The sequence below is a fragment of the Halichoerus grypus genome, chromosome 11 (genome assembly GCF_964656455.1).
Source record: "Halichoerus grypus chromosome 11, mHalGry1.hap1.1, whole genome shotgun sequence".
In the NCBI taxonomy this organism is placed as follows: domain Eukaryota; kingdom Metazoa; phylum Chordata; class Mammalia; order Carnivora; family Phocidae; genus Halichoerus; species Halichoerus grypus.
Genome location: NC_135722.1, coordinates 68,938,688 through 68,966,550, shown reverse-complemented (window position 1 = coordinate 68,966,550; position 27,863 = coordinate 68,938,688). Strand labels below are relative to the sequence as shown.

The 27,863-nt window shown below is 43.0% G+C and overlaps 1 protein-coding gene across 1 annotated transcript in view; it reads left to right on the top strand.

The window, feature by feature from the left end:
* Positions 1-17,271: 17,271 nt before the first annotated feature.
* The window catches only part of RAB38 (RAB38, member RAS oncogene family), a 67,002-nt gene continuing 56,410 nt past the window's right edge, over positions 17,272-27,863 (top strand). Inside the window, exon 1 of the mRNA XM_036081914.2 lies at positions 17,272-17,579. Within this exon, the coding sequence (XP_035937807.1) occupies positions 17,378-17,579 (202 nt within the window). The 5' untranslated portion in view covers positions 17,272-17,377. The remainder of the gene's footprint in view (positions 17,580-27,863) is intronic.

Sequence of the window (27,863 nt, the reverse complement as noted above, 5' to 3'; positions counted from 1 at the left end):
TCCTTTCCAGCTTCCTAATTTCATAACTTCCTTTCCAGGTAAACATGCTAATGGCTAAATTGTCATTCCCCAAGATTACATTTAAATTCTAACGGATACTCTTTAGCACGAATGCTCTTTGAACAATCTAATCAAGGATATAAATAAATATATATATAATTATAAATAAATAAAACTATTTTTCTGACACTAGAAGTACCTATCACTGTCCACTTGGGAGGATGGCCTGTACCCCTTTCCAGGCATATCTTACACATGCTGCTGAGAAAGAGCAATTAGATATCCAAACTAGGGGGCTGAAAACTATTTAAAAAAATATGACAGGGGAAAAGATTTTATTATGTATATATTTATGTATGTATGTATGTATGTATGTATTTATATATTACTAGACAAAGAACTTCATTAACTTTGTTTCAAACTTTATTCCCTTGGGGCACCTGGGTGGCTCAGTTGCCCAAGTGTCTGCCTTTAGCTCAGGTCATATGTCCAGAGTCCTGGGATTGAGCCCCACATCAGGCTCCCTGCTCAGCGGGGAGCCTGCTTCTCCCTCTCCCTCTGCCTGCCGCTCACTCTACTTATGCTCTCTCTGTCAAATAAATAAATAAAATATTTAAAACAAGAGAAAACAAAAAAATAAACCTTTACTCCCAGGCTTCTTGAGCTTAATTACCTGCAAAGATTTAATTGCATATAAGCCCAAACTAGAAAGAGCTACAGTGTCCAAGGGACTAGGGCTTAAAAATATTAGAGATTTAGATTTTATCAAATCCATGAACAAAATTTTAAAAAGCAATCATACTATAAAATAGCAGCACCCAGTAACTTCTTCAAGTTTTATCTTCTTTAGAAGTTGACTCAATTCAGTTTGCTCCATTCTTAGAAGCTTCATCAAAATTCTCCACAAGGTCTGGAACTTCATCCTCCTTCTCCTCCTCTCTGGTAGCAAGTGGCGCTTTTCCAAACAATCCACGGATTGTTTGGGCAGAGCTTCAGCCAGTCTTCTTAAACTAGCCAAACTGCGCCAAGTTGGTTGAAGACACTGGGTAGCGTTTATCAACTGCTCTGTCTCAGCGTGGCCTGGAATGGTGAAAGCCTTCCTGCCAGGGATGGCCCGAACTTTAGGGTTGTGAAAGTGGATCCTGTTCCTTGGTTTGGGAATGTATTCACTTCTTCAATACCAAGAGATACTGTTTACCCTTAACTTCTTTAAGAAAAACTGAAGTTTTTTATCATCTGCTGTAGCCAGTCTATGAACCAACTTTTTTGGGTGAGTGGTTCCTTTCCCACCACGGTGCACCTGTGCTTGCAGTTTGGCGAGTTTCTCCTGGTTCATGATAGCTCCTTTCATCTTGTTGGAGTGGAAATGGGACCCCGCAGGGGAACTAGGGTTGGCACTCAGGGGGCTTGGGAAGACCAGCTGAGATTAGGTGCACGCGTGCAGTGATGCAAGATTGGCAGCTCGACAGTGGAAAATATTTTATTTTTATTTATTTGTTTATTTTTTATTTATTGTGTAAAGAGACTATTTTAATATACCTTTTGTAATTCAAGGCAGATCAAAAGGACAAAAATAGCAAGAATAAAAAGACCTAAAAATATAACCAATAAAGTAGATAATGTAAGTACATATCAAACCATAAACCATCATAATAAAAATTATATCTTCTTTCAAATGTACCTGAAATATTGCAAATATTTTTACATGCAAGATAGAAAAGCATGAGGATTTAGTAAAGTTTTTAAAGCTATTTATTTACCTAATTGACTATCTTGGATAAATAGTTACTATTTGAATCTATTTCATCTCAATAGTAATTATCATAGGTAAAAAATGAGAATATATGGGTTTGTTTGATTCCATTTGCTATAATATTCATCTTGAAATAGAGCCTTTATTTTAGTACTCTAGAAATTGAATCTAACCATATATTACATGTAGCAAAAAGGATATTTTTATAGATTTTCTTTGTTGAATATCACTCCAGATTAAATCTTTAATTAAAAAAAACTTTGAGTCTTTATTAAGATGTGTGAAATGCTTTGATGCTCTTAAGATAAGAAGTGCTAAGTGCTAAGTATAATTAGATATAGCAAATTTGCACATGTTAAAAATTATGTTCAAAGACCACATTGATTTTTTTTGTGAAATTTGCATTTTGGATGAACTCCCAAAATATATGAAAGATAATTCATATAGTTCAAGAAGACTATTTTTATTACCCCCTATTTCACCTTGGAAAAAAAAAAACCACAGATGTTTTATTATCTTTTGAAAACGGAAATGATATTTTCTTAACATGCCATTTCCTGTGATATATCACTTCATACATATGGGGTTAAAAATAGGAAAATCTCATTAACTGTAATGATGTTATAACTAAAAAGCTCTATTTGGGTTCAAAACTGATAATTTGCTGAGTGTTATCTTAAATATGCTTTTAAGGGACAATGGATAATGACTGTTTGGAAGAAATAATGTTTGAAACAAAGGAAATCCCCGTTGTGTAAACAATTAGAATTAAGAAATTAAGATACCTGTATGATATTGTTGTAACTGTATTTATATATCTACACATAAATACATTCCAGAGAAATAAACATAGACATAAGTAACAAAATACAACACAGTAAGATGTTGGCTGGTGAAATTATGAATGATATATTTTTTCTACCTTCTGTATTTTCCACACTTCTTGAAAATGTACTTGTGTGAATGTATAATTTAAAAACATTTAAAATAATCCTTATTTGTCTCAGTGTGGTGAATAAAAGAAAGAAAATAAATTATTTCTTTTTAGTGACTACATTTTGCTCCTTCATAAAGTGGACAATAAAACATGTATAGTACAGATTGGTGAGAAGAAGTTCAGAAAATTATTGCTAATAAGCAATGATTATATAGTTTTTGAAGATTTATTTATTTATTTGAGAGAGAGTATGCATGGGTAGAGGGAGGGGTAGAGGGAGATGGAGGGAGAGAATCCTCAAGCAGATTCCCCACTGAGTGCAGAGCCCCATATGGGGTTTGACACCCGGCTGGGTGTGGGGCTGGTTGTGGGGCTCGTCTCGGGGCTGGATCCCAGGACCTTGAGATCATGACCTGAGCTGAAATCAAGAGTCAGAGGCTTAACCAACTGAGCCACCCAGGTGCCGCAAGCAATGATCATATTTTTTAAGCACTTACTCTAAATGTTTATAGGCATTAACTCAGTACTCAGAACAACCTGACAAAGTTGCACTACTTTTATCTCCATTTTACGGGAGAAGAAACTGAGGCACAGAGAGATTAACTATCCTGCTCTTGTTCACACAGCAGATAAATGGCAGAGCCAGAATGAAGCCAGGCAGTTTGGCTCCGGGGCCCACACTCTTTTTTTTTTTTTTTTTTTTTTTTAATTTTTTATTGTTATGTTAAGCACCATATATTACATCATTAGTTTTTGATGTAGTGTTCCATGATTCATTGTTTGTGCATAACATCCAGTGCTCCATGCAGAAGGTGCCCTCTTTAATACCCATCACCATGCTAACCCATCCTCCCACCCCCCTCCCCTCTCGAACCCTCAGTTTGTTTTTCAGAGTCCATCATCTCTCATGGTTCGTCTCCCCCTCCGATTTCCCCCCCTTCATTCTTCCCTTCTTGCTATCTTCTTCTTTTCGGGCCCACACTCTTAACCAGCATACTATGCCTGCACTTAGCAAATATCTACTACGTGCTGATTATGAATCATTGCTTCATGGTAAGCATGAATATGTCAGACCTGGATGGTTCTGGGCTTAAATCCGATTCAAGTATTTACATGTAGTGTGGCTTTGGTGGAGGAACTTAGCCTCTGAGCCTGAGATGGGGATAATGGTATGATTCAGCCATAAAAAAGAATGGGCTTGCATTACATAGTGGGGACAGCAGGGCAACTCCAAGCCCCATCGTTAAGTGACTTCCCCAAGATCATACAGATAGTGAGTGGGAGAGCCGCAATTCGAACTCAGGTCTGCTTGAAGCAACAGCCACATAAGTCACAGACTTTTCCAGGGGCTAGAGAATCACTCTAGTTGGCCATGTTCAGTGACGCTTTCTTAGAGGAGGTTGAATTCTTTTGGTCTTTTAGTTTTATAGCCTGGGCAATAAAGTTCTTTTAGCCCTATAATAAAGGTCTTAGAGTATTAGTATTTCGTCCTATAGCAGAATTCCCTTGCTGTGGGCAACAGGAGTACTGAGAAATTATAACTCACCTTTGTATAGTGATCTCTTTAATTTCCTAAATAATTGCTCATTTATCCAATTTGATTTTTATAGCGACACAGGTCAGAAAATATTCATCACATTTTACTGCTAGAGAATCTGAGGCTCAGAGAGATCCAAGGACAGCGCAAGGTCACACAGCAAGCGAGTTGTAGAGCTGAGACTAGACCAAATAATTTGTCTTTTTTAGTGGAATCTAAAGAGCCACGAATGCAAAGTTAAGAGTTCCCACTGGCCTCCCTGCTTGTGTGTCCCGGGGATTTGCTACACATATATGTTTCCTTCTCTCAGCCAAGATGGCCCGTCACTTCTCTTGCTGGGACACATAATTACAGGCTTTTCGGTAATGCCTCTCAGCCCAGTGTCCCAAATCTTGTTTTTCCTAGTTCTGCTAACTTTGCTGTATAATAAATGCCAGGCAGCACTAGCTAATTAGCAAACAGCAGACAATGCACATTGATACATAACTTGCTCTTCCAAGGCCCCTATTTACTGCCAGTGACTTGTGGCCTCACCGTGAACCCTGGTGGCAATAAAGCTACCACTGTGATTAGGGTTAGAATACATGTAATCTTCTTAGCCTTAGTTGAAACTGTGAAAATCCCTTTCATCTTCAATGATTATTTATTTGGCCCTTTTCTCTGGAGGGCAAGGGGCTGTCTAATCCCCCAGGCTGAGCCTCAGGAGTCTGTATCAGTAGGAAAGAATGCTAGCCTTGCATACCAGGAGCTGGAAGACCAGGCTGTGGATTGTTGAGGCCATGACCCTGATGGGGGTGGAGATGGGGCAGCATCAGGAGCTTGCTTCCTGATGGTTATTCTCCAAGGGGACTGCTTTAAAAAGGGCTCAAGAGAAGCTCCTCGCAATGTAAAGTTTTCCTAAGTGGAAGAGAATTAATAAACTATAAAACCTTTTATTAAACCAAAACAACAATACATAACCTAGAGTAAACTAAGGTACTATGGAGTGACTCAGGAGTAATTCAGCTGGTTGAACTGTTGCCCTCCAGAAGGATCTCCTGTCAGCACAGCCAAGAGGTGCTCATTGGAGATGCACAGATTTTATCCCAGAACAGCTAAGAGTGTTGGAAGATGTGTTCATCAGGGTCAGATGCCTGGATGGGATTGCCTTGGAGTACCTTAACTTTAATGAGTCGGTAGTAAAGGCTTCGTTAAAGAATTATTTCATTGAATGAAGGAAGCGGCAGCAAAAACCACTCAGCAGTCACTGTCACCAGGAGCTCTAAACTCAGTGGAGGAGGCCCTCTTCCCTCTCTATAGCTGTTGTAAACACTAGTCCCCTGGGTCCTGGAGTTGTGCGTGCATGTAGCCTGGATCTTCCTGAGCCTTCTGGTACCCAACAACCTAGGAACCTGATGCCTTTTTCTTGCCTTGCCTTTTCTCTTCTCTTCTCTCTTCTCTTCTCTTCTCTTCCCTTCCCTTTTCTTTTTTCTTTTCTTTTCTTTTCTTTTCTTTTCTTTTCTCTTCCTTTCTTATTTATCATGGAATTACCAGCCTCGAGAAGCCCAACAGACATGTCTGGGAGGCCTCCGGTCCTCCTTGTGGCTCTATTCCCTGTAATATAGGCCAGTTTGTGTAACAGTAGGCCTTACCTGGGGCATGTGATCCCAGCTGTCTAGCTAAGTATCTCTTCTCCAAGGGGAACTGGCTGAGGGAGGCCGGCTTCTGACCCAGGTACCCAGCTGCTGACAAAATCTGGGGTCCAAACCCTTATCAATAGAAAGATATTTCCAAACCCCTTTAATGGGTAGACTGGAGTCTAAATGGACCAGAGCCAAGAGGTTTTTTTTTTTTTTAAGAACAACAATAAAAACACACTTCCCTTCTTCCTCTTTGCCCACATTTTCTCTTTCCTTTGAGTTCTTCCTAGCCCAAACTTCTGAAATAAAGAGGGCTATTAGGTAACTGGGGAGAAAACAGCAGAAACTAGTTATTTTCCCTGCCTCTTAGCTTGCCCCAAAGTGAGCTTAATTCAAGCTGCTCCCCAGTGGCCATCTTTTACCTCTTTCACAAAACTCCTCGGTTATTGCTGAGGCTAGGGATTGTCAGAGCTTGCAAATCTATAGGCATCATATAATTCCAGTGCTAAACACTTCCAATGTGGTGGTCTCGGGGTGGGGAGAGGTGGTAAATTTTCTAATAATGTTTAGGAAGCTGCTATGAAATTGTTCACAAAAATCAACAAAGAACTTATTGATCAAGATGTATATTTATGTTTTCAGAAGCTGTCACATTTAAAAAAAGTAGTGGCTAATAAAAAAACTTTCAGTAGAACACTTGGAAAAGCAAGTTGAGCAAGTCTTCCAGAAGGTAAGATAAAGAAACAAAAAGAATGAAACACTTAAAAAAAAAAGTCTTAATAATGGCAGTTTAGAATTAGATTAAAGAAAATTCAAGATACTGCAAAAAGATAAAAAAGATCAAGTTATCAAAGAAATATTGCAAAGATGCTGCTGCCAAAATGAAGGGCATGAGATTACTTAGTGACTTCAACAAAGGTATATTACTGTAAAATTTCAAAATGCCAAGAGTAAATAAAAATAAGTAGTATTTCGGTAAGATTCCTGCCAGCTATACATATAATCATGCACATATGTTTGCAAGATTGGGATGATGTTGGGGGAATATCACTGGCCACTCGGAGTCCCCAGCCCCCACCCCAGCCTGAGAATGTATGTTCTGCTTGCCTCTCCTGCTCTCAGAGGCTGCTCCAGGGGCATAGCCTTGAGACAGTTATTATATGGTGTTGAGAACAACTGCACAGTATACCTGACTGAGCCCAGTTAGGGCCTCTTCATATACTCCTAAGATTTGGAGGGCAGGTGTGGGGATCCATTTGTCTTGCTGCCACCCAAGACCAGCCTTATACATAAGTTCCCTTTGCTTATTAGAACAGCCACCTACCAACCTGGAGTGGTCTGCCTCTATTCCTCTCTTCCTGCCCTCCAAGGATGGGGGCTGGTTTCAGATTACACCTGGGACACTCCCAGGAGGGTAGTGAACAGACATATGATAACATAGATGTGCTTCGTATATAATTTCATAGTTTGCTTTTTTCCAAATAATATCCAAAACATTACATGGCACTAAATATTTTTTACAAATGTGATATTTAATAGCTATCAAATATTAAATTTTATGGCTATGACATTGTCTTTTTAACCAATTTTCTATCAATTGGTACTCGGGTTGCTACTAAAAATCTTGTGCATAAGTCTTTGAAAGACTGATTATTATTTAGGATGGATTCTTAAAAGAGGAACAACTGGTTAAAAGGCATTTACTATTTGTTGCATAATTACGCCTATTTTCAAGACTCTTACTGTGTATGGCCAGATTGTCTTTGAAAAGGTCATCAATTTAGACAAGGTATTCAAAGGGGGTCTGATGGTGTGGGGTGAAGTGACCAGGCCGACCTGGGAGTTAGTGGCAGAGTCAAAAATGGAACACAGCCCTTAAAACTTCTAGTCTAGCAGTCATGGGCCTCCCCACCCCCCTTCCCTTTGCTTTCTGTGGGTGCCAGCAGCAATGCTCAAGTAAGTTCCTTGTAGAAAAAAGCAAGCAGCTTATTGCATCCAGGGCTCAAAGTGGTTGGCAGTAAGATATGGTCTCATGTGATTCATATTTTCCATTGTCATTCAAACCTTTAATGTCTGTGCAAGCCAGGACAGTAAATGCAGCCCGGTCTGAAAGAAGACAGACCTCGTCTAGAGCCCACGGGTGTGACGTGGCAGGTATTGTGCCAGGTGCTGGTAAGATATAGGATCAATGGGATAGATTGGGAGGAAATCTCCCAAAGTAATTCTGGTAGGACACAGAGTAAGGAACAGCATACCTACACGCTGCTGTTACATAGGTGTGCTGGGAAGGAGAAGACCTTGCTGGACGTCAAGAGGTTTATCATTTAAGATTTGGTTTGGTTGCATAGAACTGAAAACCACTCAGGAAGGGTTAAATAAGACCGAATTTATTTCTCTCAAACATAAAATCAGCTCAGAGGTTGTGAGTAGAAGTGTGCCCTACTGGAAAAAAAAATATTTCTGAGGAAGAGTGATCTCGGAATGGTAACAGACAGGTCTAAGAAGGGGAAACAGAGCCAGGGAGATTTCCTGAGGAAGCAGCCACTTGATGGGATGTCAAGAGGGACTGAAATGGAAAGCACAGGGTGAATGGGAGGGATATGGGAGGGAAGAATCAGCAAATTGGTGTCCAAGTGGAAAAGCAGGACATGGGCAGGAGGGAGACGAGGAGGATATGTAGGTTTGGGAGGGCCCTCTCTTTAGGAGAAAGATGATGCCTCCTTTCAGGCACGTAGAGCTTGTGGGGACGGCTTCTATCACTGCCCTGTGAGCTGAGCCTGGGCTGCGGGGGGGGCGGGGGCTCCGGGACAGTGTGGGGACCCTGTCTGATGTTCTGGAGTGTGGGCCTGATAATGCTCCCATGACATGGTGCCATGGTTCCCTTGGGAGGGCAGACATCTCAGCACTGATAAGATCAGTGGAATCAGGATGAGAAAAGTTGGCTGGAAAAAGACGGAAACCTAAAACAGATCCTGAGCACCTGGTAGAGAGGCCTAGAAAACAGTTTCACAATGATGGCTGAAGCCTGGAATGAGGCTGCTGGACAACCTGCTCCAAGACCCGATCAGTATACATTCATTAAAAAAATTTTTTTTTTCTTCCTTTGAAATCAATAATGTTCCCTGTAAAAAATATATATAGAAAAGTAGAAAAAATGTAATACAGCAAAGCAGTAACCTCATCATCCAGAGATAATTTCTGATAACAAATAGATCATTTTCCATACTTTCTTGTGTGTGTATTTATGCATATATGTAAAATGGAAACTAGATAGATATGCCAAATGGGGTATTATAATATTTTATATTTTTTTCCAATTTTAAAATATTGTGAAAAATATGATGAACACCTTTCCAAGTCATTCAGTATTTTTCTTTGACCTCATTTTTATAAAGGTTGTATAATGTGCCATTACATATTTATGCCATTATGATATTTAACCTGATACACATTTAGGAAGTTCCCATTTTGTTCTATGATAAACAACACTGTAATATGCATTTGTGAAGTTAAATATGTACAAACCTCTAATGATTTCATTATCATAAATTCATACAAATGACATCATTCGGTCAAAGGTTTTTGATACATATAACCACATTTCCCTCCAACAGCTTTTTCTCAAATTATAGCCCCACCACGATCATATGATCATGTCCATTTCTTTGCATCTTTGTCAATATTGGGTATTTTTAGTATTAAAACATATTTGTCTGTTTGAAAAGTGAAAAATGGTATCTCATTGTTTAATTTTCCTACTTCTTTTACTACTGGCTTTTCATTTTTCTTGTGTGGTGGTTTAATTATATCCCTGTCCCTTTACTTGCATGTTTTAAAATAATTTACAAGAGCTTTTTTATATATAAACTATATTCCCTTTTTGCCTGTCTTAAAAGTTGCAAATTTTTCCTCAGTTTGCATTTACCATTCGTCTTGCCTCTGGTAATTTTTAATATATATACATTTAAAACGCTCTTCCTTTTATGATTTCTGCCTTTTGCATAATGCTTAAAAATCCTTTGCCTTCAATAATATTGAATAGAGGGGCGCCTGGGTGGCTCAGTCGGTTAAGTGACTACCTTCGGCTCAGGTCATGATCCCAGGGTCCTGGGATCGAGCCCCGCATCGGGCTGCCTGCTCAGAGGAGAGCCTGCTTCTCCCTCTCCCTCTGCCTGCCGCTCTGCCTACCTGTGCTCTCTCTGTTAAATAAATAAATAAAAATCTTTAAAAAACCTACTTTAAAAAAAATAATATTGAATAGATATTCACCTTTGTGTTCTAACAGAGTGGAGTGGAGGAAATGCACTCAGGAATTTGTCCAAGATAGAATCAGAGGACTCAGATAATGGGATGTGTGGGTAATTAAGAGGGAGGAGTCGAGTGTGACTGAGTTTTCAGGCTTGGTAGACTTTGGTGAGGGTGGAACCACTGATCAAAACCAGGAATACAGGAAAAGGAACAAGTCTGTTAGGGTAGATAATGTGTTCAGTTTTGCATATGCTGCACTTGACACGTCTGCTGGAGAGCCTGGTAGAAATGCCCCAGAGGCCGTTGGAACAGGGTATGGAATGCAGGAGTAAGGTTGGAGTCTCAAACACAGAGCTAGAAATCACCAGCAGACGTTTGATAGTTTAACAACATTTGCTTTCCAGTGCGTATCCTGGGCCAAACACAAGGCGAGGCACGTCACTGCCTAATTTCAATGCAGGTGTCCTAAAAACTGCAGGAGGTGGAAATGATTATCCTCATTTTACACCTGAAGAGACAGGTTTACAAAAAGCTACATTTCTTTATGGAAGTCCTACAGCTGGTTGGTGGTAAAGCTTGAATGTGAAAGCAAGGCAAGTGGGCCTGATTGTAGAGCTGAATCCATAGCCTTGTTTGCTCCATTGCCACAGATGTGGATGAGCTCAGGCAGGGAAAGGCAGGACCCCACAGTTGGAGACTAGCACACTTGAGTGGTGGGCAGCAGAAAAAGGAGAGCCAGTGAAGGGACCTGGGAAGGAGGCAGAGGGGGAGGTAGAAGGCCATGTGTGTACCTGCTGACCAACGCTCTAACCAAAGTGCAAACATGTTGATGGTAGGGACTTTTTTTTTAGTTCAATTAGCCAACATATAGTACATCATTAGTTTCAGATGTAGAGTTCAGTAATTCATCAGTTGCCTATAACACCCAGTGCTTATCACATCACGTGCCCTCTTTAATGCCCGTCACCCAGTTACCCCATCCCCCCACCACCTCCCTTCCAGCAACCTTCAGTTTCTCTCCATAGTTAGGAGTCTTTCATCGGGGGGCGCCTGGGTGGCTCAGTCGTTAAGCGTCTGCCTTCGGCTCAGGTCATGGTCCCAGGGTCCTGGGGTCGAGCCCAGCATCCAGCTCCCTGCTCAGTGGGGAACCTGTTTCTCCCTCTCCCACTCCCCAGCTTGTGTTCCCTCTCTTGCTGTCTCTCTCTGTCAAATAAATAAAATCTTAAAAAAAAAAAAAGTCTCTCATGGCTTGTCTCCCTCTCTGATTTCTTCCCATTCCGTTTTCCTTCCCTTCACCTATGATCCTCTGTGCTGTTTCTTATATTCCTCAGATGAGTGAAACCATATGATAATTGTCTTTCTCTGATTGACTTATTTCGCTCAGCATAACACCCTCCAGTTCCATCCACGTCGATGTAAATGGTAAGATTTCACGGTAGGGACATTCTTGTAGATAAATCCAAGACTCCACTCCTGATCCTGCCCCTCAAAAAAATTCTGTCATGGTGCTTTGCACATAAATATTCTTTGATCGACACTCTGTCAGTAATTTTCTGGAGTTATCCTCTGAGTGAGGCCATACCAGTCCCTGTACCCCCACTTGTCATGGACCGGGGCTCACTCCTAGGGGATCCTGCGTATTATTAAACTGCAGCCTTCTCCAAGAGCATCAGAAGTAGACTCCTTGTTTTATGCTCTCTGCACTTGCTGGATCAGATCACTCCCACAAATGGACAGCATGTCATCCAAATGGAGTGCTGCCTTTTTGCCTGACTTGGTGAGGGAGAGTGCCATGTACACTTTCATGTCTGAAGCATGCATTTTTCTTTTCCTCCTTTATTGGATGTTTCCCTCCATACTTAGGACTTTATAAAACAGATATAGAATCATCCCTCCCCCCCCTTTTTTTATAGCCTCCATATCTGGTATAAGAGCAGAAACAAAGCTGGAAAAGTCTGGATCTTGATTTTACCTCATGCCAAAGGAGTGTGTAGAGTAGCAAAAGCAGGGATTTGGGAATCATGAGTTACAATTTTCATTCTGTCACTTTGGGCAAATTATTTAAATTCTCTGATCCCCATTTTCCTCATTACAAAGTGGGGATACCTACCAACAATTTGGTTGTGAAGGTTAAATAAGTTAAGATAAAGGGCTTGGTGCATGGTAGGCACTCAATACAAGGAAGTTGAAACTCTGAGTCATACTGAATCATTTCACTCTGCGTTCCCAGATGCTTGCCTTTTGACCATTCCATAGCCCATTTATACTCGTCCATATTGGGTGGGTTAGGAGGGAAATGAATCCCAGCTCAGCCCTGTCTGTTGAAAGCAAGTCAAATGTGTGCAGCTTTAGCATATAAGTTTAGCTGGCAATAAATCTACTGCTGAAAATGGTTTAGGGCATAATCTGCTTATCTCCGTCCAAACTAAATGGTGGGTTCAAAAACTCACCTGCAATCAATTTCTGATGATAACCAGTAAATATCCCATTATAGTTTCTCTTTCTGAGTAAAAAATCCAACATCAAAATTCTCATAGACTTAGGTGTATTCATTTCAAGCACTTTGCACACAGAATCCATCTTGGCCTCTCTCCAAATAATGTGAAAATGGTTGCCTACTTCCAGATACCTGCTCAGTCCTGAGTTGATACTGGATATAACTCCCATTGCAAGTCAGCACAGGCTTCTGACAAGCTAGTAGGTAAAAGGGGGACTCTTTGAAGAGAATGAGAAATTAGCTCAGCCTTAACTTGGCAGAACTATTTATTAAAATGATGATTTAAGAGATTTTTCAAATGTCACTCTTGGTTGTGGATCTCACTTGAAAGCTCTAAGCCCTCTACTTCAGGAATAAACATTCTTTTGGATAGCCCTGGCTTGTTTCTGTGGTTTGGTGTAATTATTAATAGGTCCTCCTTTCACTCTCAAGAGTCCCGGTTTGGATGATAAATTCTATGGTAATCTTTTACAGGCCTTTTTCAGAAGATATACTGCTTGCATTAATTGAAGAAAAATTACCTTACCTTTCCCCAAACAGAGTCTTTGGTACCCTATCTTGAACTCATTTAAGTAATTCTTCAGAGCAATCATGAAGAACCACATGAACTAGTGAATAACTCCCTACTGCTCTCTTATTGCTGAAAGCAAATAAGGTAACTTTATAGAGACTCACCTAACGCAACAGCCTGGGAGGGAAACATGCGGGCTTCACGGTTATGTTTGAAAAGCAATTTCCAATTGTTTTAATTAGTTTTGCCACTGAATACGTGCGGGAATATGCACCTGCGTTGGATAGCAAGGGAACGGAGACCTAGAGAAATCTAACTCGGTGCTTTCTGGAATGCCATTCCATGCCTGAATTCTGAGTGCTTTGTGTTTTCGTACAGCTTTTACAGCCTTGAGTCACCTCCCTTCCTGTTCTTCAGGAGAGGGTGTACTGTGGTGTAGCAATTTGAGGGTAATAAGATTATCAAAGCATCGCCAGAGATGCTTTAAGAGTTTCTGCGGAAAACGGGTCTCCATGGTGCAGTGTGGCTGCGGGGAGGAACCCATGGCACAACCCCGCCATTCTCTCTGGAGGGAAGGAGAGCTGGCTTGTCAGGATAAAGCCAGGCATCCTTCTGGATAGTCCCAAGGTATCCAAGGCAGATGGATTCTCAGGTCGGGACAGATGGGTTCTTATGGAGTTTCATAATCTGGGGGTAGAAGGAGGATAGGAGGCAAGGATGTTCGACCTGTTGGCTAATGTCCTTTTCATGTAAAGCTACTCTAGCCTGAATCGAGTTGATATTCTGTCCTCAACTTCCTGGCTCCCTGCTTGCAGCCTAGATCTGAGGGAAGAAAAGTTCAAAGCAAAGCAAGGGGGGCACAGAAAGTTTTGCCATCCAAAAAATGTGCTTGGAGAGCCCTTATATCGGGGGCAAATCTGCAGCTGAGGAGAGAACACAGCCCTGAAACTGGAAGAGAACCGTGGCATGATGTTTATTTTGAAATGGCCCTTCCACAGCCTTCTCCCTAATGTCTTAATTGGGTGGCGGGAGCAGATGGAATGCAGGATAGACAACACCACAGCTCGGTTAGTGGTGCCATTGTTGGGATGATTAGAATCCGCTGGGGCATCACTCCTGCCGGAAGGTGTCTAAAAGGCCCAGAGTTCTGACATGTGAGTCAGCAGTACGCTCCAGAGATCTTGCAACCCACTTCCCTCATTTTACTTGGGGTCTTTCGGGATTTCACTGAGCTGCTAGCCTGGCAAGCTCACCGAGCCGCTTTAGACTAAAAGATTTAAAAAATATCAACCAAGAGTAATTTTTTCCTGCTGTGAAGAATTGTCATGAGACCTAAACGAATGACTCTGGAAACAAATTGTAATACTTCCTGTCTAGCCAGGGAGCTTGCTCTTTCTGGTTGCCCACTGCCCCTGACAGGAGGATCCTGCCTCCAGGAGAGGCAGGGAGGCTGAAGTTTCAGGTCCTGTTCCTTTATTTTGTTTTTGCTTTTTTTTTTGCTTAAAGACCACCCCCCCTACACAACCCCCCCCCCCCCACAATTTTATAAGCTTCTGGTCTCGGAAAACCCAGGTCTTGGTCTGCCTGTCCTACACAATAAATCTCACCATCTGGTGCTCCAACATGCTCCTAATCAGCAGAGGAGAGCAGGTGAGGGTGGGGATGACTCAGCTGGGACAAGGCTGGGAAAACAGGCTGGGGCCTGTGAAGCAGTTGGGTCAGGCATAACAGTGAGGGCTGGCTCACATTATGTCTCAAACTTCTACCCCCTCCTTGTTTCCACCACCAGCTCCTTGCCCAGGCCAAACTTGTCTTCAGATCTACAGAGCCAGGATTTTAGATCTGGCGAGGGTCTTTGCCCTTACTGCTCATTTTTCAAGCTCTAAGAAGGGCCTAGGACCTCTCAGGTCTGTGAACTCTGCTCCCTGCAAAATGAAGCCAGAGTGTTGGCCAATACTTTAAGCAGGTAGAATACTTGGTTCAATCATTAGATATAATCTGCCTGGTGTGTCCCTGCGTGGGTGGAAACCAAAGAAGGATGTCTACCTATCTGAGCATTCAATAAAACACAAACCAGGACAATTCTGCACACCTTCCCTTTGTGCCCTTTATGAGCAAAGCTTCGGAGTTACCCCTGGAGGGGATAGAAAGCTGATAAGATATGATGCCGGTCCCCAGGATTTATATCAGAGAACATGGTGTGAAAAGCTTGTCCCTTATTTGCTATTAATAACTGCCATTCAGCACCTACTACAGGCTCAGCATCTTATTATATAGTCTCTACTTATACCAACAACTCTAGAAGGTAGATATCCTTATTTTCATTTTGTGGATGTGGAAACTGAGCTCTAGAGAGGTTATGTGATTTATCCAGGGCAGGCAGCTGGGGCATCCCTCTGCTTGTGAGGGGCTTGTGGAGGCTGAAGGATAGCATGCACAGTGTCAGATGAAGACAGAAAGACAGTGGGCCCACCGAACTTCCTCTTCTCTGTTTCACACAAGCCTGTATTGGAATCCCGGTTTTAACACTTTGTGTGGGTTTGGGAAAGCCATTCTCTGTCTTGCTTTCCTCATCTATCAACTGGACAAAATACTTCCTGATACAGTTGGAAAGTTGAAATGAGATAATGGGGACGTTGCTCAGTTCCTGGCACATTCTGGTACAAAATGACTCATTTTGGTACAGGATGCTCATCACTTAGATCTGCATGCCACTTCCTCAGAAATTGATGTTTTTACTGAATTGTTCTCTTCTCAGAGAGGCCTTTCTTGGCCACCCTACCTAAAAGCCGAACCCCATTCCACCTCTTCATACCTGTTCCCCTACCTTATTTTATCACCGACTAATACGTTACAAATCATACTTATTTATCTTTGTTTGTCTTGTCTGCCCCTACCCACAGGAAGGTAAAGTTTTTGAGACCAGGAATCTTTGTGTTATTTCTGTATCATCCCAAGCACAAATATATATTGGTTAAAAGAATACATTAAAAAACATACAAAAAACCCTCTTTGGCTCAGAAAATTGGCTTTTAATTTGGCTTTTTCCTTATTAGTGTTTGATACTGGGTACATTACTTAAAATATCTAGGCCTCAGTTTCCTTCTTTGTAAAATGGGAAGAATAATGGTATCAATTTTAATACTGCTAGGGTAATAAAGTGATATGTATAAAAACTGGCACATAGCAAGTGCTGGATAAATACTTGCTATTTTTTTTTAAAGATTTTATTTATTTATTTGTCAGAGAGAAAAAGAAAGAGAGAAAGAGCGAGCACACAAACAGAGGGAGCAGCAGGCAGAGGGAGAAGCAGGCTTCCCACGGAGCAGGGAGCCCAATGCGGGACTCATCCCAGGACTCTGGGATCATGACCTGAGCCAAAGGCAGACGCTTAACCGCCTGAGCCACCCAGGCGTCCCAATACTTGCTATTGTTATCACTTAAAATAATCTGACTAGTTATTGAAATTGTCTTTCGATGTTGCCCAGAGCTTTTAGGATAAGAGAGAAGGCTAAAAGCCAAGGATGACCTCTGCATTTTCAGCCCCATGGTCCCCCTTGTTGAATAGGTGTGGAAGTGCTCAGTGTTCTCCCTCCAACGCAGGTGACAGGTCTGGATCACCATTATCAGGTCACTGAGGAAGAAAGCAAACTGAGGCTTGCCCAAGGTCAAATGACTTGCCCAGGGCCACTCACCTCAAAAAACCAGGGCATAAGGAACCCAATCCCCTACCGTGCCTCCTGAAATTGTATTGTCAACTGCCTCTCTTCCAAGCTCTCCCTACAGTGAGGGCTGGGGGTTGGGCTGTGAGCTCTGGAGCCCTGGGTTCCCCCGGCTTGTCCCTTTCATCTCCCGCAATGCACTGAACTTTTCCACACGCAGTTTTCCCGCACGGAAAATATGGAAAATAAAGCCCACACCTCAAAGCTTCGTGTTCAGGATCACAGGCGAGGAGAGTTCTTTGGCAACTGTAAAGTGCTGCACGAATTACCTTTGCAACAGGCATTAAGACGCAAGCCCCCCACTTGCCAATCCCGGGAGACGCTCCCGTCTCCACCCCCTTCCAAGGCAGCGCACGGCCGGGGAAAGGAACAGGATTAACCCCTGGGCGCCTGTCTGGGCGTTTCTCCAGGCAGCGGGGGAGGAGTTCCGGAGCTCGCCCCCGCCCCGCCGCTCCTCTCCCTGGCGCCCGCACTCGCGCTCCCGGAGTCCGTCTCCCGCCAAGGCCCCGGCTGCGCTCCCCGGTCCGGCACAGCACGCGGGCGGCCCGCCAGGATGCAGGCCCCGCACAAAGAGCACCTGTACAAGCTGCTGGTGATCGGCGACCTGGGCGTGGGCAAGACCAGCATCATCAAGCGCTACGTGCACCAGAACTTCTCCTCGCACTACCGGGCCACCATCGGCGTGGACTTCGCGCTCAAGGTGCTCCACTGGGACCCGGAGACGGTGGTGCGCCTGCAGCTCTGGGACATCGCGGGTGAGCACCCGGGGAGGGGCGAGGGCAGGAGGGCCTCGCAGCGGGGTCTGCAGTCCCGGCATAGGGGGCTGCGGTCCCGTCCCGGGCGCCGCGCCGCACCGCACCGCACCGCACCAGACTTTTTCCTGGTGGGTTTGGAAACTTGGTTTCAAAGAAGACAAAAGTTTTTCTCTCTCTCGCTGAAACTTCAAGTGCATTCCCCGGCGCGCTGGGGCTGTTGCTTGAATTCCCTCGCCCACCCTCCCCTGGGAATCTCCGGACCCAGTGCGGGCCTCTCCAGGGACCCAGAGAGACAGTGTCTGGAGTTCTCGGTCTCCAGCTCTTTTTCCGGGCGTGGGCGACGCGGCCGGTGACGCGGCCTTTAGTGTCCTGCCAGCCACCAAGGGGGAAGCCCTTAGACCGGTTAACAGCGGGAACCAGGAGCGTTCCAGGCTAGAGGGGCTTTACCCATCGTTCTTTTTAATCGCTTAGTTTATTCCAACTCTTGCCCCCCTCTCAGTCAAGCGAGTTTGAGGTTCTCAGCTTTGAGGAAGCCAAGGATCTTTGTGTGTATGTATTGGGGGCAAAGTATTATTTCTATGTTTCTCTCCGGCTCTCTGTGGTCTATAAAAAGAAGCCTGTGGGGCGCCTGGGGGTTCAGTCGTTAAGCGTCTGCCTTCGGCTCAGGTCATGATCCCGGGACCCTGGGATTGAGCACCGCATTGGGTTCCCTCCTCAGCGGGGAGCCTGTTCTCCCTGCTTGTGCTCTCTCTTTCTCCGTCTCTCTCTCTCTCTCTCTCTCTGTCAAATAAATAAATAAATAAATAAATAAATAAAATCTAAAAAAAAAAAAGAGCCTGTGCACCTACCTTAGGGGCACTCCTGTCAAAGAGTCTATGACAGTAGCCATAAGATTTATTGATTTGCCCTTAAAGTTTTCACTGAGAGATCTGGGAAATGAGAAGTTTCATTACAATGTTTGAAACTAGAATTCGCTTCTGAGGGTTTGTCCCCCAAGTTGGGCGGGGGAGTCAGGCAAATGTGAGACAAATGTGTGTCTTCTCCAAGAGTGAGTCCTCAGACTGAAGCTGTTTGCAACCTGGGCATGTCCAACCCCTCATTATAGGTCCTGGCTCTCCACTCACCAACCTGCCCAGTGGCTTCAGACAAGTCCCTTCAGCTCAGCTGCATCCCTGTTAAGTGGAAAGGGGTTGCACATGCAGCTCAGCAATCTTCCTGCTCTGAAGTTTTCAGGTCCTCTGGGATTCTCTGTGAACAGTGCCACTTCACCTCTGACTGTTTCGTGGTCTGTGGTACCAGGAACCTTTACAAGTGCTGGACCCAAACCAGCCACTTCTCTTTCAGAAAATAGGTTCCTTTTTAGCTGGTGTATTTGACTGGAAACACTTGATCATGGCTCGAAGCAAGAACAAATGTGGAAAATTCCTGAAAGGGCATTTCTGTTTCTGGGGATTCTGGTGCCTCTTTAATCATAAGCTGCCAAGTCTTATGATAAAACTTTTGGCATGTGAACAGATTCTTACACGTGGGCTCATCTTCAGCTGCTCCAGTGGCACAGGGGCTGTCAGAGAGCGGACGATGCCATCAGCCACTATCTGACTGGGTTTTCCATCTAGAAAAGCCACTGCGAGTCTCTGCACTTCGGTAGCTGCATGTTTTCGCGTCTGAAAACTCTTCTGGTTGCGCGGATACGTTCAGGACTCAAGTTTAGAAGGAGCTTACTGTTTCAAAGGGGATGTAGCTGTCATTTAGACTTTTGTGTCAAATGCAAGTAAGGATGTGACCTCAGACACGTTAGAGAATGTCCATGAATCTCCGTGTCCTCACCTAACAGAGAAGATAGAAAGGTATAGTGATTAAGAGTCTAAATTCCAGAGTCGAACCACTTTTGACTGTATCCCTGTTTTACCCCACATGTCCTGGTCGATTTTAGGCAAGTTCCTTAACCTCCTGATCTCAGGTGCCTTATCTATAAATTATAGGCATAATGCTTTCTCCCAGTAAATGAGAAATGGGCAACCAACAAATGCCAGCTAAAGGTGATGGTACCTACTGTCTAGGAGAACTGCAAGGATTATTGTTACACTAGCATGTATAAATGGTAGGCAAGAAGGACAGGATAAATGTGCTAACTAAGTCATAATAAATGATGAGTCCTATATTATACCTGTAATCTGTTCCAAAATGCCCAGCACCATTTTTCAGCTTTATCTGTAGTACAACATGCTGTCATGAGCAGTTTAAGTCCCAAGTTTAGAAATGCCTCCTGAGGGGCAGCTGGGTGGCTCATTTGGTTAAGCGCCTGCCTTTGGCTCAGGTCATGATCCCAGGGTCCTGGGATAGAGCCCTGTGTCAGGCTCACTGCTCAGCGGGGAGTCTGCTTCTCCCTCTCCCTCTGTGCTTTTTCTCTCTCTCAAGCAAATAAATACAATCTTAAAAAAAAAGAGAAAGAAAAAAGAAATGCCTCCTGAGCCGTGGTTCTGGACTGAAGTTTCGGTGGAGGCTATAGCAACAGAAGTCTGTGTAAATAAGAAATCTGAGGAGCTTTGGAAAGTCGGTTGTATGAATACAGTGGCCTGTAGCATCTCCATAAGGAACTTCTTTTTCCCAGAGCTCTGATGTTCAGTGGCAACCTGTCTTTGGCAGCCTCCAGCCCAGAGACCCCGTGAGCTGAGTTAGAAGCTGGGATCAGGCACCATTCGTGGGGAAGTTGGGCCCTTGTGGAAAAGATGATTGGAGCATCGTGGTGACATGTTTCCAGCTACGTAGGTAGCCCTGTGAGGAGTGAATGCATTTGAAATCCAATCTCAAGTGCCCACTCAGACTCTAGTCAGCTAGGTGTACCTTACAGCACCTTCAGATCAGCCTGTCTGTCCAGACATAGGAATGCTTCTCTCTCTCCTTTGGGTTCAACTCTGCTGTGTGTGTGGAAAGAAGAGGTGAGGCTAAAATGTGAACAGGTGAGCCTCACTTTGAGATGGTCGGGAGTATGGATGAGATAGAGGGGACAGACCCTGTCTTGATAGAATATCAGATCTATCTGCTATAGAGGGAATCTTTGCTCATTAGATTTTTGGTATTCATTTGATTCAATGCCAACTCAGGGCCTATTTGTCCAACTAAATTCCATGATATATCTCTTGTAGCCACTTTGGCCAGTCTGTTCCTGAAAGACTCCAAAAAATATCTCTCAGGGGGTGCCTGGCTGGCTCAGCCTATAGAGCATGCGACTCTTGATCTCCCAGTCATGAGTTCCAGCCCCACATTGGGTATAGAGATTACTTAATTTAAAAAAAAAAAAACAAAAAAAAACCCCTTTTTTTTTTAATACCTCTCAGGGCTCGTGAAGTAGGCCTGAAAACCAACATGGTAAATTCCACAAACCTCACAGGGAGTGGCAATCGCCCTGAATCCCAAAGATTCCATCATAGAGGAGCAGCTGGGTCAGCTCTGGGTTCCAGAGCTCTTGATAGTGCCAAGAGAAATTAAGTCACTCGGCCCAAGGCCACCTACCTATTAAGTGGAAGAGCTGGATTAATACAGTTCTGTGTGACTTGGAATCAAGCCACGCTCTTCAGAACCACAGGCCTGTGAGTGCCTGGGGCACAGTTGGCCCACTGGGGTTATACTCTCCTCCCCTTTAGAGGTGTTGCTTCTTTAGATTTACCTCAAGTTATCCTTGCCTTCTCCTTCCTATTTCTAACATGTTTTTGGATATTAATCAGAATGGCTGTGCAGGTAGTGGGAGGAAATAGAATGAAAATCTATTTCTGAAAATTTGATTCTTGGCTATAGGGTTTTTAAAATAGGTTTATTAGGAAAAAAAGTAAACAAAAGGTTCACATTTGAAACTCTCCAATTTTTAATTCTCCAGTAACATAGCTGGTTAAGTGGTAGTGCTGGAATTTAAAATTTGGCCATGGAATCCAGGACCCAGTTTCCTAACAGCTTCCCACAATTTAAAAATAAAATAGTTTTGGGGCACCTGGGTGGCTCCGTTGGTTAAGCATCTGACTCTTGATTTTGGCTCAGGTCATGATCTCAGGATTGTGAGATCGAGCCCCACGTCAGGTTCCATGCTGGGCGTGGAGCCTGCTTAAGATTCTCTCTCCCTCCCCCACTCTTGCTCTCTCTCTCTCAAATAAATAAATCTTTATTTATTTATTTTTTAAAGATTTTATTTATTTATTTGAGAGAGAGAGTAGGAGTAGGGTGAGGCATAGAGGGAGAAGCAGACTCCCTGACCAGCCACCAGCAGGAAGCTCAATGCAGGCTAGATCTAGGGACTCCGGAATCAGGACCTAAGCGGAAGGCAGATGCTTAACCGACTAAGCCACCTAGGTGTCCCCAAAATAAAATACTTTAGACATATTCTTTTTTTAAAAAAAGATTTATTTATTTATTTGAGAGAGAGAGCGAGAGTGCATGAGAGCAGGGGGAGGGGCAGCATGGGGGGAGAGTGAGAATCTCAAGCAGACTCGCTGCTGAGCACAAGCCTGGCATGGAGTTCCATCTCAGGACCCTGAGATCAGGATCTGAACTAAAATCAAGAGTCAGATGCTTAACTGACTGAGCCACCCAGGTCCCTTTAGACATAATCTAAATATATTTTAAAAATATACTGCTTGATGTTGGGCAAGCCATGAGAGCTCAGTTGCCTCATCTATAAAAAGGCTCTTGTTTTATTTTCCTGTGATATCACATATTTGGATTATGTAATCTCTTGCAGTTTCTGTCAGTTCTAATATATATTCAGTGTGCCCAGGTAGTATGGGGCAGTTTATTCCAACTTCTTCCCTTGCCAGCTTTGGGACTGGTGCAAGTCACTTAAATGTTTGTGCCTTGGTTTCCTGTCTGTAAACCAGGGACAGTAGCAGAACCTGCTCCTTTGAGTTGTTAAAAGAATGAAATGAGGTCATTCATGTGAAGTTGGGCCTGCCTGACACATAATACAAGCTGAATAAATGTTAGCTATTACTCTTGTTCTTAATTGTTATTACAAACTACCTTCACATACGTTTTCCTGCTAGATTTGCCCAGCATTGCTGAGGATATAGACAGATCAGGTGGTGTTGAATCTATTTTATATTAGAGAAGAACAAGAATCAGAGAGGTAAGGGACTTGCCCAGGGTTGCAAGAGTTAGCAAGTGGCAGAGGAGGAAAGTGGCTGAGGAAAAATAATTCCCTCAGGACACATCGACGCTAACTTTCCCTGCCTAAGCTATGCAACAAAGAAACATTGGAGGACATTATCCAACAGGCAGGCAGAGCGATGGGGGGGCAGCCTGGGCCTAGAGTCAGGAGCCCCAGGACACTGAGTCCCCACCCCAGTGGCCATGAGATTCATCTGGATCACAGTGCTGTGTTGTTTCAGGGTTTATAAAATGCTTCCGCATTATAAAAATTCAACGGGGGGCGGGTTTTGGACTTGACTATCTCTGCAGTGTCTATTTCTAAAAGACTGTAATTCTCCAAGGAGTTTTAGAAGAAGGGGCTTAAATGTCAACATAATAGATCTAGAAATGTAGAAAGAGCTAAATTTGGCAACCACATGTCAAGCAAAAAAACAATAAAATAAAAAAATAAAAATGCATGTCAAGTCTGGGCCACTCTCTACTGGGCAGTTTATTGCCTTGTTTCTAGCCTGGCTGATTATAGATTTTCTAAATACCATGTGGACTAACATGGTTTGTGCTTAGAGGTAAGCAGTGTGTACACGGAACAAGATGGGGAACTTTCTAAGTAGGGTGAATGATGTGTGGGCAAAGCACCCTGGGGCTTTTTGCAGGGCGATCAGTAGACTCTCTGTCACAGACACGTGAGCATTAGGCATGTGGGACACGTCCACTCATCTAGGTTTTAGAGGACTAGTTCTGACAGGAGAGTACATAGCAGTCTGACCAAGGAAAGCTAAGTCATTTGAGAGAAGAATGGGATGGGGAAGAACAGCTCTCAGGTGGGTGGCTTGTTTCTTCAGCACAGATATATATGAAATGGCCAGTATATGTTACAGATTGTTCTAGAATCTAGACAAAGAAGGGTAAAGAATTGAACATGACCTGGTTCCTGACCTCAAGAAGTTCACGGTTCAGTGGGCATGGTGGCACCAAAGTAAATTACTGTAACAGTGAATGAACTGTATCAATATAGGCCACTCCAAAATATTCTGGTGGCGCGGAGGGGGTCCTGCCTGCACCACATCTATCCACTCTCTGAGCTTAAACCTGAGCAGGTGGGATAAAGCCTCTAGCTCGTGGGATATTTCCAATGCTCTTACCTAGCACTGGTTCCTCCCTGTAATCAGTGATTTCAGGGCTGTACAGCTTGAGGCAGAAGTTCATCCTCTGGCTCTCTTCAATTCTGGCTCCTTCTCTTGATGATCTTATGCATTCCCATGGCTTTAAACTTTATGCAGGCGAGTCCAAAAATGTGCATCTAACCTTGACTTCTCATGACCTTCAGACCTATAATTTGGTCTTCCTGCTGGCCATCTCCATTATGATCTCTCACATATATTGCAAGATCAATATGTCATAGCAAAGTGGCATGAAAAAACAAAGATTGTTGTTTTTTCTCTATTAGTGAAGTAATAGATTCTCAATGTAGCAAAATTGGAAAGTAGAAAAGAAAACGACAATAACAACAACAAAGGAGTACGGAGAACATCCACAATCACCCCTCTTAATGATAAGTAGTAAAGGATGCTATTTATAAGTCTAAACTAGGCATCTTTCCCCACTCACTGGACTTGGTATATACCTTTCCCACAGTCACATGGACTTGAAACCTCTGCCATATTTTCTTCTTTGACCCTCCATGTCAGATAGTGATTATGCTTCTCTTGACACTGCTCTAGACCAAGGACAGCACTATTATTACTTGCCTGTTCTTCTATAATAGCCACCTGGCTAGTTCTAGTCTCTTCTTCCTTCAGTTGTTATATGTACCAAGGTCAAGTTCATCTTTCCAGAACATCACCTTGGTGGCTCCCCATTGCCTATAGATTATGTATGTCATGAAAGTGGAATTAAAACACTAGAGATAAGGTGATAGGAGGGCTGATGGCTAGAAAGAGGACAGATTTCAAGTCATAGAGCCATTGAGGGAGGAGTTGGTGGGGTCCTAGCAAGTAGGAAGTGACTGGAGTCCTTGAGGCCTGACCAGGTCCAAAGGAAACCCAGGATCCATGTCACTGTGGCTTGTCATGAATACAGCTATTGTCATTGAGTGTTGAAGCGGTACTTAAATATTTGTTATTGTTTTATTTTACTGAATTTTATTTAAAAAGTTATTTTAAAATTTGAGCATTTGAGAGGTGTAAGATTTTGCCTGAGAAAATGTATTCATTCATTTGATAAGCAGAGGGACTTAGGGATAAACAAAATGGATCAATTTTTGCACTTACGGAATCTGATAGTCTGGTGGGACATAAAAATATTTAAAACAGATAATTATTTAATCACTGTTTTGACGAGTGTTCTGAAGGGGAAGTGTCAGGTGCTAAAAGAAAGTCAAAACAGGACACCTACCCTAGCTAGCTGTGGCATGGAGGTGAGAAGACACGGTGCGGCCGGCAGTAATCTGGCATAGCTACAGGTTACAACAAGGGAGGGGGGGTTGGTGAGGGAGCAGCAGACAAACGATGAAAGGACATATATGCTAAGCTAAAGGTTAAAGGTGACTGCTTACATTGATTGCCAAGGCAGTTTTTGCAATTTAAACTCCACAGTGATTGTGACAAATAGGACTTCTTATTTCCAATTTTGGAGGTGAGGAAACTGGGCCAAGCCTAAGTAGCATATGGTGCCTGGTACATAGTGGCTGCTCAGTGAAAGTGGTTTGATACTGGAGTCATCACTCACCTGAAAAGTTTTTGAGAGTAGTTGCTTTGTAGAAAGGCTTAGAGCGCTTTCTCTCCATCTTCTGATGATTCACTCTGGGGAATCCTGCAAAGCTTTCAAGTCATTAAGAACTGTCCTGCCCCGCCCCCCGCCCCCCCCCCCCCCACTTTTTTCTTTCTTTTCCTTGATTCTGAGTTGGAAACTCCCAGAGGGAAATGCTGGCCCTGCTTTTCCTGGGGGTGGAAATCATGTTTATTCCATCAAGGCAATATCCTCATCTTCTAGGTTGGTGTACTAGAGTAGTGTCCAACTTGGCAAGGTCAAGACTGTGACTATAGCCTGCGTTTTGCATTATTGAGTTCCACTATTTTTTTTTCAGCTGTTTGAAAATTTAATTAAGAAACGATATGATCTTAAATTATTCTCTGAAAAAAACTCGGGTTTTAACTTCCACCAGTCCCCACTCCTTTTAGTTTCTTACTCGCAGGTATTAATCAAATTCTATCTCTTCTGTCTTGAAAGCTAACTCTGTCTTATCCTTCTATGAGTGGCCTTGTCTTCTTCATGACTCATCGGGACCACTGTAGCAGCTTCCTAACACCTGTCCCTTCCTCAAGCTTTCCCCCACATTGGTTTGTAATCCATGGAGGTGAGACTTTTGAGCATGGCCTCATTCTCCAGTCAGATATTCTCCTGTTTGGCATTCTTCAGTGGATCCCCATCACTTTCAGAATTAGAGGCTAAACATTTTATCGTGAAATTTGAGGTCAGCCATTGCAGTCTCATCTCTCATACCTCTGACTCTTGACCATTCCAGATATCTTACAGTGGCTTCAATTCACCTATCTCCCCCTCTGTGTTATGATTCATATGATTGTTGCTGGCTAAATACACTTTCCTCTTTTTCACTTAGATGACTCCTATGGATTCTTGGTCACTCAACACATCTCACCTCCTTTAAGAAATGTCTATTGAGCCCATGTACCCATGGGAGGCGCTGTTTCTCTGCTCCCATAATAACCATGCTTGTCCTGGGTTAGAAGCCTTATACTACTGCACTGGAATGTCTTTTTATCCCAGTCTATAACCCTAGGTCCCAGCATAGTTCTTGGTAGTTAGTAGGTCCTCAGTGAGTGTTTGTTCATTCAAGTTTTCTAGTCAACTATTTCATCATTGCTTCAATTCCCAGATATATCATTGACCTAAAAATTTTTCCAGTAAAACAAAACAAACCCCCCCCTTATTTGTTTATGCTTGAAAGATTTCATAATTTTATGAATATTAATGTATTAAAAATGTATACACTGTAAAATTGATAAATATGGTAGTCACTTTTCTGAAGGTGGCATTCTGTTTCATTTTTTCATCGTAAAAACTGGGGAGTGACCTTAAAGACCATTCTTAAAAGCTGCACTTCATTATTTAACCAAGTCCTCATAATTTGGAATGAAGTGTTATTCATTTGGAGGTCAAATGGCAAAACTGTCTTTATGATACTTTGATACATTAGATGAAGTAATAATTTTGAAGGGTAATTTTTAGAGTTAAGATCTTGATGGCTCATCAAACCAAATGGTTTCTTTTACAGAAGAGAAAGCTATGCTCTAATAGTGGGTTTGCTTTAGTTTCTCAGGGTTTTAGATCTAGTTAATGGTAGAAATGGAACCAGAATGCAGGCATCTCTGGTTTATTAATGATGAGATTTGAAGAATTAAAAGCTGATGTTTTAACACTAGATGTTTTGGTGTAGTCTTAAGCACTGAGGCACAAAAGTAATTGAATTTAGTGGGCACCCAACCCTCTGGAAATTCATGCAATGAAGAAGAGAGGGTGATGGGACTGGGAGGACCCAAAGACATCCACGGTCTGGCTCAAATAATATCCCTAATATTGGGACGCCTGGGTGGTTCAGTCAATTAAGCATCTGCCTTCAGCTCAGGTCATGATCTGGGGTCCTGGGATCGAGCCCCGCATCGGGCTCCCTGCTCAGCGGGGAGCCTGCTTCTCCCTCTGCCTGCCGCTCCCCCTGCTTGTGCTCTCTCTCTCTCTCTGACAAATAAATAAATAAAATCTTTAAAAAAAAATCCCTAATATTATTTTCCTTTGCTCCATTATGAGGCTGAAAATTTGGCCATTTGAACTCTTGCTTCCTTGTTCACACCCCATGTTCGTTGCCTCTGTGCCTTTCCTCCTGCTCTTCTTGCTGGTTCACATACCCTTCCCTTTATTTCCACATATCCAAATCCTATCTAATGTTTAAGATCCAACTAGAAGGGCAACTCCCCTACAGAATTCCCTAATTCTCTCATTCTTCTTCCCTTGAATATCATGCAACTTTTTTTTTTTTCTCCCTGTAGCACTTCTTCTTTAGCCTTGTATTAAGAGTTATTGCCTACCTTTCCAGATACCCTGGTGTGGTTTAGCAGACCTTGCCACAAGTTG